The sequence below is a fragment of the Bufo bufo genome, chromosome 1 (genome assembly GCF_905171765.1).
Source record: "Bufo bufo chromosome 1, aBufBuf1.1, whole genome shotgun sequence".
NCBI lineage: Eukaryota > Metazoa > Chordata > Amphibia > Anura > Bufonidae > Bufo > Bufo bufo.
The window spans coordinates 161,637,357-161,648,094 of record NC_053389.1 but is presented as its reverse complement, the minus strand read 5'-3'; the positions used below and the strand labels follow the sequence as shown (position 1 = coordinate 161,648,094).

Genomic DNA, 10,738 nt, shown 5'->3' with positions numbered 1-10,738 from the left:
AAAATAGCAGAACACAGTGTGCAAGTCTGTTTTTCCAAATCAGTTAATAAATCCCCCCCCCCCCCTCACATTTCAAGTCTAGGACCGATTTATTATAACTTGGTAATACTCTATGTGACCCGTAGATGGCGCTGTTTGTACTGGTGTCAGTGCAGAGCTACACTCATTCACCAATATCCATCAGAATCTGTATAAAGCAGCATGGCAGCCCCACACCATAGGCAGTCTGTTCTACACTATACAGATGGCATTCTATAGAATTCTATAGAAAGTCCCATAATGATAGGACATACTAATGTTATATGGTTAGGGCTCCTGCACATGGCCAGGTCCAGAAGAAACAGATCTGCAAAATAGGAAAAGCTTCTGGGTGCATTCCATATTTTTCTCTCACGTCCATCAATAGGAAGGGTTATTCTCATCTGCAAATACGGACAAGACTAGGAGCTACACTACAACGCACTTGAATGGGTCCGCAAATCCGGAGATGGTGCGGAACGGAAGCACTACGGAGTGCTTCCGTGGGGTTTCCTCCAATACTTCCGTTCCGCAAAAAGATAGAACATGTCCTATCTTTTTGCGGAACGGCCGGATCGCGGACCCATTAAAGTGAATGGGGCCGCGATCCGCTGCGGCTGCCCCACGGACTGTGTTCGTGCATTGCAGCACAACCACGGGGTGCACACGTTCGTGTGCAGGGGGCCTTAAAAGAAGAGGAATGAGGACCCTGCTCGCAAGAGCTTACAATCTAGGAGGAGATGGGGGTGAGAAAATTCTATCTCTTTACGGATGCAGAACGAACATTGGAGCATCCATGTGTCCACTCCCCAAAAGAAGAGGACATGTCCTATACTCTGCTGCAAAATACGGACCACAGACCCACTGAAGTCAATGGTTCCGCCAAAAATATGGTTGCAACATGGACGGTTTCCGTATTTGGCGGATCCTCAAAATACATACGACTGCGGCGCCAAGTTGCAAAAAAATACAAATGTGTGCATGGCCTCGTAGAAATGAATGGGTCAGAGTGCTACCTGTAAACAAAATACAAAGAAAAACCTGTGCATGAGGCCTTAGATTGCAAGCTCAGTTGTCCAATGATTGTTACAGAAAAGAATCAAAATAAAAAGCCAATGTAGTGACTGGAGCCAGCAGCGCCCACCCTGGAGGGAGCAGCTCCTGTGCTGGGAGGCTGCAGGTGCCTGTGCCTTTAAATGCATGCAGGGAGGAGGAGGAGGGCTCCCTGACACAATGGTGAGGGGAGTCACTGGGAGGCTGCAGTACTGTGTGGGGCTTGGCGTTACTGCGGGGCAGCGCTCATGCTTCTGCCTGGAAGAACCGCACAGAAGGGCATAGTAGTGAGTGTCAGCTCCCAGGACCAGCTGTATGAGGAGGGGGCAGGGAGCAGGACTGAGCTCCGCACTTGGGACCCTGCATGGACGGGGCAGGACGAGAAGTGACTGACCAGCAGCATCTCCAGTGACCTCAGCACTTTATCTCTGGATTACTCGGGCTCTAGGAGCAGAAGATGCGGTTTCTATGTCGGACCTTCCTGTGGATTGTGCCTGCTCTGCTCGTCTGCCCTGCGCTAGGTAAGCCGTGTGTGAACACTGCTAGAAGCCGGGAGCCCGTGTGGACCCGGGAGACCGCACCCCTAAACTTTTCCCGTGAGGGCAGATGCACTGGGAGCAGGTGGTTAATGTGCCCGGGTCTGTGCCCTGTCAGTGGGTGTTCGGTGTGCCCGGGTCTGTGCCCTGTCAGTGGGTGCCCGGGTCTGTGCCCAGTCTATGGATGGTTCTTGGATTGACTTATTAGGAACTTTCTTTTGTTATTTTAGTTCTTGCAGACAGTTGGGGGCTCTGTACAGATGGGGGTCAGTCTGTACCGGCTGCAGGGAGGCCGAGTGCTCCAGTGACTTACTGCAAGTGTCCAATACTACAGTGCAGTACTGGAAGGACCAGTGTGTACAGTGCAGTACTGGAAGGACCAGTGTGTACAGTGCAGTACTGGAGGGACCAGTGTGTACAGTGCAGTACTGGAGGGACCAGTGTGTACAGTGCAGTACTGGAAGGACCAGTGTGTACAGTGCTGAGTACATAGGAAGGACCAGTGTATAGAGTGCAGTACTGGAAGGACCAGTGTGTACAGTGCAGTACTGGAAGGACCAGTGTGTACAGTGCAGTACTGGAGGGACCAGTGTGTACAGTGCAGTACTGGAGGGACCAGTGTGTACAGTGCAGTACTGGAAGGACCAGTGTGTACAGTGCTGAGTACATAGGAAGGACCAGTGTATAGAGTGCAGTACTGGAGGGACCAGTGTGTACAGTGCTGAGTATATTGGAACGACCAGTGTATAGAGTGCAGTACTGGAGGGACCAGTGTGTACAGTGCAGTACTGGAGGGACCAGTGTGTACAGTGCTGAGTACATAGGAAGGACCAGTGTATACAGTGCAGTACTGGAGGGACCAGTGTGTACAGTGCTGAGTACATAGGAAGGACCACTGTATACAGTGCAGTACTGGAGGGACCAGTGTGTACAGTGCTGAGTACATAGGAAGGACCAATGTATAGAGTGCAGTACTGGAGGGACCAGTGTGTACAGTGCTGAGTACATAGGAAGGACCAGTGTGTACAGTGCTGAGTATATTGGAAGGACCAGTGTATAGAGTGCAGTACTGGAGGGACCAGTGTGTACAGTGCTGAGTACATAGGAAGGACCACTGTATATAGTGCAGTACTGGAGGGACCAGTGTATACAGTGCTGAGTACATAGGAAGGACCACTGTATACAGTGCAGTACTGGAGGGACCAGTGTGTTCAGTGCTGAGTACATAGGAAGGACCAGTGTATACAGTGCAGTACTGGAGGAACCAGTGTGTACAGTGCTGAGTATATAGGAAGGACCAGTGTGTACAGTGCTGAGTGCATAGGAAGGACCAGAGTATACAGTGCAGTACTGGAGGGACCAGTGTGTACAGTGCTGAGTACATAGAAAGGACCAGTGTATACAGTGCAGTACTGGAGGAACCAGTGTGTACAGTGCTGAGTACATAGGAAGGACCAGTGTATACAGTGCAGTACTGGAGGGACCAGTGTGTACAGTGCTGAGTATATAGGAAGGACCAATGTGTACAGTGCTGAGTACATAGGAAGGACCAGTGTATACAGTGCAGTACTGGAGGAACCAGTGTGTACAGTGCTGAGTATATAGGAAGGACCAGTGTGTACAGTTCTGAGTACATAGGAAGGACCAGTGTATACAGTGCAGTACTGGAGGGACCAGTGTGTACAGTGCTGAGTACATAGGAAGGACCAGTGTGTACAGTGCAGTACTGGAGGAACCAGTGTGTACAGTGCTGAGTATATAGGAAGGACCAGTGTGTACAGTGCTGAGTACATAGGAAGGACCAGTGTATACAGTGCAGTACTGGAGGGATCAGTGTGTACAGTGCTGAGTACATAGGAAGGACCAGTGTATACAGTGCAGTACTGGAGGAACCAGTGTGTACAGTGCTGATTATATAGGAAGGACCAGTGTATACAGTGCAGTACTGGAGGAACCAGTGTGTACAGTGCTTAGTATATAGGAAGGACCAGTGTATACAGTGCAGTACTGGATGGACCAGTGTGTACAGTGTTGAGTATATTGGAAGGACCAGTGTATACAGTGCAGTACTGGAGGGACCAGTGTGTACAGTGCTGAGTATGTGGAATGCACCAGTGTGTACAGTGCCACTGGACATATAACTTGTAAGTGGCAGAGGAGCAGCCTGTGAGATGGCGGTAGTTTTTGCAGCACCAGCTAAGTTCTGATACTGAACTGTCAGTGAAAGCAAAGCACATGGCATAAGAAGCTGATGCCACTGAAGTCACCCATAATCCTGGCACAGACGTGTCCTGCCACTCCCTGCGCTGGCTTTGGATAAATAGGGCTGGTGCCACGTCCAGGTTTATGGATTGTCATATAAGTCTGTGATCACTGTGTGGAGATTAAAGGGAACCTGTCATGTGGATATTTGATTATAATCTAACTAATTATATACAATCATTAACTACTAAAAAGTGCCTTAGATGTATTCACTTAGGCTGGGTTCACACGAGCGTGTCCGGATTAGTTCCGGATGCGTCCCGGTGTGTTGCGGCAAACCCGCGCGAGTAGGAATGCAATTGCAGTCAGTTTTGACTGCGATTGCGTTCCGATGTTCAGTTTTTATCGTGCGTGTGCAATGTGTTTTGCACACGCGTGATAAAAAACCGACTGTGGTACCCAGACCCGAACTTCTTCACAGAAGCTCAGGTTTGGGTTCGGTGTTGTGTAGATGTTATTATTTTCCCTTATAACATGGTTATAAGGGAAAATAATAGCATTCTGAAAACAGAATGCATAGTAAGTGATCAGTTGAGGGTTAAAAAAAATAAAAAAAAATAACTCACCTTCTCCGTTTGTTCGCGTAAGTCCCGGTCTCTTCTTTACTTCTCAAAAGATGAACTATGGGCTAAAGGACCTTTGGTGACGTCAGATCACATGCTCCAATCACATGGTCCATCACCGCGGTGATGGACCCTGTGATTGGAGCATGTGATCTGACGTCACCAAAGGTCCTTTAGCCCATAGTTCATCTTTTGAGAAGTAAAGAAGAGACCGGGACTTACGCGAACAAACGGAGAAGGTGAGTTAATTTTTTTTTATTTTTTAACCCTCAATTGATCACCTACTAAGCATTCTGTATTCAGAATGCTATTATTTTCCCTTATAACCATGTTATAAGGGAAAATAATAGTGTATAGACAGTCACCTAGCAACCGTGCGTGAAAATCGCACCGCATCCGCACTTGCTTGCGGATGCATGCGATTTTCACGCAACCCCATTCACTTCTATGGGGCCTGCGTTGCGTGAAAAACGCAGAATATAGAGCATGCTGCGATTTTCACGCAACGCATAAGTGATGCGTGAAAATCATCGCTCATCTGAACAGCCCCATTGAAATGAATGGGTCCAGATTCAGTGCGGGTGCAATGCGTTCACCTACCGCATTGCACCCGCGCGGAAATCTCGCCCGTGTGAACGCAGCCTTACTGGTGTGACAGATGGTTACCTCATAATATACACACAAAGATGCCGCATGCTAATGAGCTGATTTGAGTCCAGCGTGATGTCAGTGAGTCCAGTGTTTATTTAATTCAGAGCTATAGCCACTCCCCTGCCCACCTGCTGCTGATTCATATGGAAAATAACTGTCAATCAGCAGCAGGTAGGCGGGGAGAGTCAGGAGCTCATGAATATTCATGACTCATTATGAGCTGGAGCTTTTCAATACAAGATGTTGGCAGATTGACTAGGTCAATTAAAGAAAGTGAATCAGTGACTTATTTATGTTGCCCTTAGTTAGGACACCATAAAACTGGTGACCGGTTCCCTTTAAGTGGTTACAGTCACATTTTTCTTTTGGTGACAAAATATCTCATGGGGGTAAAATCTGTGCAGTAACTCGCCTACCTGCAAGCCTGGCATAATCCAGGCTGTACAGCACTGAGTATACTGAGAGGACCTGCGTGTGCAGCACTGCAAACATGGATCAGATATGCAGGAATGAGATTTGTACATTGTAGAGTATATTAGTGGAAGAACTTGTATATACAGTGCTGAGTATATTGGAAGGACCAGTGTGTACAGTGCTGAGTATATTGTCTAAAATGAATACAAATAAGTCACAGGGGCCTGATGGGATACACCCAAAGCTATTAAAAGAGCTCAGCGGTGAACTAGCAAAACCATTAACAGATTTATTTAACCAATCACTGGCAACAGGAGTCGTCCCAGAAGATTGGAAATTAGCAAATGTTGTGCCCATTCACAAGAAAGGTAGTAGGGAGGAATCGGGCAACTACAGGGTGGGCCATTTATATGGTTACACCTTAATAAAATGGGAATGGTTGGTGATATTAACTTCCTGTTTGTGGCACATTAGTATATGTGAGGGGGGAAACTTTTCAAGATGGGTGGTGACCATGGCGGCCATTTTGAAGTCGGCCATTTTGAATCCAACTTTTGTTTTTTCAATAGGAAGAGGGTCATTTGACACATCAAACTTATTGGGAATTTCACAAGAAAAACAATGGTGTGCTTGGTTTTAACATAACTTTATTCTTTCATGAGTTATTTACAAGTTTCTGACCACTTACAAAATGTGTTCAATGTGCTGCCCATTGTGTTGGAATGTCAATGCAACCCTCTTCTCCCACTCTTCACACACTGATAGCAACACCGCAGGAGAAATGCCAGTATCCATAGTTTCAGGTGCTGCACATCTCGTATCATCTGAAGGCAATCGTCTATGCTGTGAAGATACGAGATGTGCAGCACCTGAAACTACGGATACTGGAAGCCTGTGCTAGCATTTCTCCTGCGGTGTTGCTATCAGTGTATGAAGAGTGGGAGAAGAGGGTTGCATTGACAATCCAACACAATGGGCAGCACATTGAACACATTTTATAAGTGGTCAGAAACTTGTAAATAACTCATGAAAGAATAAAGTTACGTTAATACCAAGCACACCATTGTTTTTCTTGTGAAATTCCCAATAAGTTTGATGTGTCACGTGACCCTCTTCCTATTGAAAAAACAAAAGTTGGATTCAAAATGGCCAACTTCAAAATGGCCGCCATGGTCACCACCCATCTTGGAAAGTTTCCCCCCTCACATAAACTAATGTGCCACAAACAGGAAGTTAATATCACCAACCATTCCCATTTTATTAAGGTGTATCCATATAAATGGCCCACCCTGTATAGGCCAGTAAGCCTGACATCAATAGTGGGGAAATTAATGGAAACCATACTTAAGGAGAGGATTGTGGAACATCTAAAATCCCATGGATTGAAAGATGAAAATCAGCATGGGTTTACTTCAGGGAGATCATGTCAAACTAATCTTATTGATTTTTTTGATTGGTTGACTAAAATAATAGATGGCGGAGGTGCAGTAGACATCGCTTATCTAGACTTTAGTAAGGCTTTTGATACTGTCCCACATAGAAGGCTTATCAATAAATTGCAGTCTTTGGGCTTGGACTCCCATATTGTTGAATGGATTAGGCAGTGGCTGAGGGACATGCAACAGAGGGTTGTAGTCAATGGAGTATATTCAGACCAAGGTCTTGTTACCAGTGGGGTACCATCCTGCACAAAGGGACGCATCCACACGTGCGAACATCTTCCCTAAGGGCACTGGACCGGCTGGTCCTCTCGCCCATCCACCGGTAAGACCTACCCTTTTTTCCTTGCCTCCCTGGCATGTTTATAGACCACGGCACAAGCCACGGTCTTCAGTATTAGTGCTATTTTGCTTGCTTACGTTTACTGGTCAAGCACTCACGTCCCGCTTTATCCCGGGACGCGCCTGTTTATTTGACCATTGGTTGTACCTGTCACATCAGGTCCCCTGTTCTTTTGTGTCTATGTTTTGTTTGTTAGGTAGGGGTCCTTTTCCCAGGTGGGATTCATAACTATCCTATTAAAAGTTAGGTTTTAAAACGTTACTACCCCTTGTTTACACTTTTTCTGTCTATTTACGAGTAGTCTATCTTGGGGGGTGCCCGTGCACTAACCCCAAGGGACCACCCTTTACTATCCTACCAGTGGGGTACCTCAGGGATCTGTTCTGGGACCCATATTGTTTAATATCTTTATCAGCGAAATTGCAGAAGGCCTCGATGGTAAGGTGTGTCTTTTTGCTGATGACGCAAAGATTTGTAACAGGGTTGATGTTCCTGGAGGGATACACCAAATGGAAAAAGATTTAGGAAAACTAGAGGAATGGTCAAAAATCTGGCAACTAAAATTTAATGTTGATAAGTGCAAGATAATGTACCTGGGGCCTAAAAACCCAAGAGCAGAATATAAAATCAGTGATACAGTCCTAACCTCAGTATCTGAGGAAAGGGATTTAGGCTGGGTTCAGACCTGAGCATATTTGATATGCGCGTTTAACGCGCGTTTGTGTCGCACGTTTTTGTCCATAGTCAACGCGCGTATTACGCGCGTTTGTGTGAATAATAGCAGTGTCCTATGGCTGCAAACGCGCGACAAAACGCCCCAAAGAAGCTCAAGAACTTTTTTGAGCGTAGGGCGTTTTTCAGCGCGTTCAAACGCGCTGTAAAACGCTCAAGTGTGAACCCAGCCTTAGGGATCATTATTTCAGAAGACTTAAAGGTAGGCAGACAATGTCATAGAGCAGCAGGAAATGCTAGCAGAATGCTTGGGTGTATAGGGAGAGGCATTACTAGTAGAAAGAGGGAGGTGCTCATGCCGCTCTACAGAGCACTAGTGAGACCTCATTTGGAGTATTGTGCTCAGTACTGGAGACCATATCTCCAGAAGGATATTGATACTTTGGAGAGAGTTCAGAGAAGAGCTACTAAACTAGTACATGGATTGCAGGATAAAACTTACCAGGAAAGATTAAAGGACCTTAACATGTATAGCTTGGAAGAAAGAAGAGACAGAGGGGATATAATAGAAACTTTTAAATACTGTACATAAAGGGAATCAACAAGGTAAAAGAGGAGAGAATATTTAAAAGAAGAAAAACTGCTACAAGAGGACATAGCTTTAAATTAGAGGGGCAAAGGTTTAAAAGTAATATCAGGAAGTATTACTTTACTGAGAGAGTAGTGGATGCATGGAATAGCCTTCCTGCAGAAGTGGCAGCTGCAAATACAGCGAAGGAGTTTAAGCATGCATGGGATAGGCATAAGGCCATCCTTCATATAAGATAGGGCCGGGGGCTATCCATAGTATTCAGTATATTGGGCAGACTAGATGGGCCAAAGGGTTCTTATCTGCCGACACATTCTATGTTTCTATGACCAGTGTACACAGTACTGAGTATATTGGAAGGACCAGTGTGTACAGTGCTGATTATATTGGAAGGACCAGTGTGTACAGTGCTGAGTATATTGGAAGGACCAGTGTGTACAGTGCTGATTATATTAGAAGGATGTGTGTACAGTGCTGGGTATATTGGAAGGATGTGTGTACAGTGCTGATTATATTGGAAGGACCAGTGTATACAGTGCTGAGTATATTGGAAGGACCAGTGTGTACAGTGCTGAGTATATTGGAAGGACCAGTGTGTACAGTGCTGATTATATTAGAAGGACCAGTGTATACAGTACTGAGTATATTGGAAGGATGTGTGTACCATCCATTTGACTAGGAGACTAATCTATATGCATTGCAGGTCATTGACCTTTTGTGTTCGGTGACATTCAGCGAGGAGCTACACTGTTTGTACAGCACTGAGAAGATGGAAGACAGTCATATACAGTGTACACAGTGCTGAGTATATTGTAGGGAAGAGTGTGTACAGTGCTAAGTATATTGTAAGGACATGTACAGTGCTGAGTATATTGTAAGGACTTGTGTACAGTGCTGAGTATATTGTAAGGACGTGTGTACAGTGCTGAGTATATTGTAGGGAAGAGTGTGTACAGTGCTGAGTATATTGTAGGGAAGAGTGTGTACAGTGCTGAGTATATTGTAAGGACGTGTGTACAGTGCTGAGTATATTGTAAGGACGTGTGTACAGTGCTGAGTATATTGTGAGGACGTGTGTACAGTGCTGAGTATATTGTGAGGACGTGTGTACAGTGCTGAGTATATTGTAAGGACGTGTGTACAGTGCTGAGTATATTGTGAGGACGTGTGTACAGTGCTGAGTATATTGTGAGGACGTGTGTACAGTGCTGAGTATATTGTGAGGACGTGTGTACAGTGCTGAGTATATTGTGAGGACGTGTGTACAGTGCTGAGTATATTGTAAGGACGTGTGTACAGTGCTGAGTATATTGTGAGGACGTGTGTACAGTGCTGAGTATATTGTGAGGACGTGTGTACAGTGCTGAGTATATTGTGAGGACGTGTGTACAGTGCTGAGTATATTGTAAGGACGTGTGTACAGTGCTGAGTATATTGTGAGGACGTGTGTACAGTGCTGAGTATATTGTGAGGACGTGTGTACAGTGCTGGGTATATTGTGAGGACGTGTGTACAGTGCTGAGTATATTGTAAGGACGTGTGTACAGTGCTGAGTATATTGTGAGGACGTGTGTACAGTGCTGAGTATATTGTGAGGACGTGTGTACAGTGCTGAGTATATTGTGAGGACGTGTGTACAGTGCTGAGTATATTGTGAGGACGTGTGTACAGTGCTGAGTATATTGTGAGGACGTGTGTACAGTGCTGAGTATATTGTGAGGACGTGTGTACAGTGCTGAGTATATTGTGAGGACGTGTGTACAGTGCTGAGTATATTGTAAGGACGTGTGTACAGTGCTGAGTATATTGTAAGGACGTGTGTACAGTGCTGAGTATATTGTGAGGACGTGTGTACAGTGCTGAGTATATTGTGAGGACGTGTGTACAGTGCTGAGTATATTGTGAGGACGTGTGTACAGTGCTGAGTATATTGTGAGGACGTGTGTACAGTGCTGAGTATATTGTGAGGACGTGTGTACAGTGCTGAGTATATTGTGAGGACGTGTGTACAGTGCTGAGTATATTGTGAGGACGTGTGTACAGTGCTGAGTATATTGTGAGGACTTGTGTACAGTGCTGAGTATATTGTAAGGACGTGCGTGTACAGTCTCCCTCCCCGCTGCAGGCAGTAGGATGGAGCTGCATTGTGCTTAGTTGGATTAGACCCTGCACACAGGTGGACGTCCTGTGCGCTGCTG

General features: G+C 45.8%; 1 protein-coding gene across 3 annotated transcripts in view; it reads left to right on the top strand.

The window, feature by feature from the left end:
• Nucleotides 1-1,297: 1,297 nt before the first annotated feature.
• ROBO3 (roundabout guidance receptor 3) overlaps nucleotides 1,298-10,738 on the top strand; it is a 141,284-nt gene continuing 131,843 nt past the window's right edge. For all 3 annotated transcript variants that reach the window (XM_040431143.1, XM_040431153.1, XM_040431135.1), the window contains exon 1: nucleotides 1,298-1,592. In XM_040431143.1, the coding sequence (XP_040287077.1) occupies nucleotides 1,529-1,592 (64 nt within the window). In that variant the 5' untranslated portion in view covers nucleotides 1,298-1,528. The remainder of the gene's footprint in view (nucleotides 1,593-10,738) is intronic.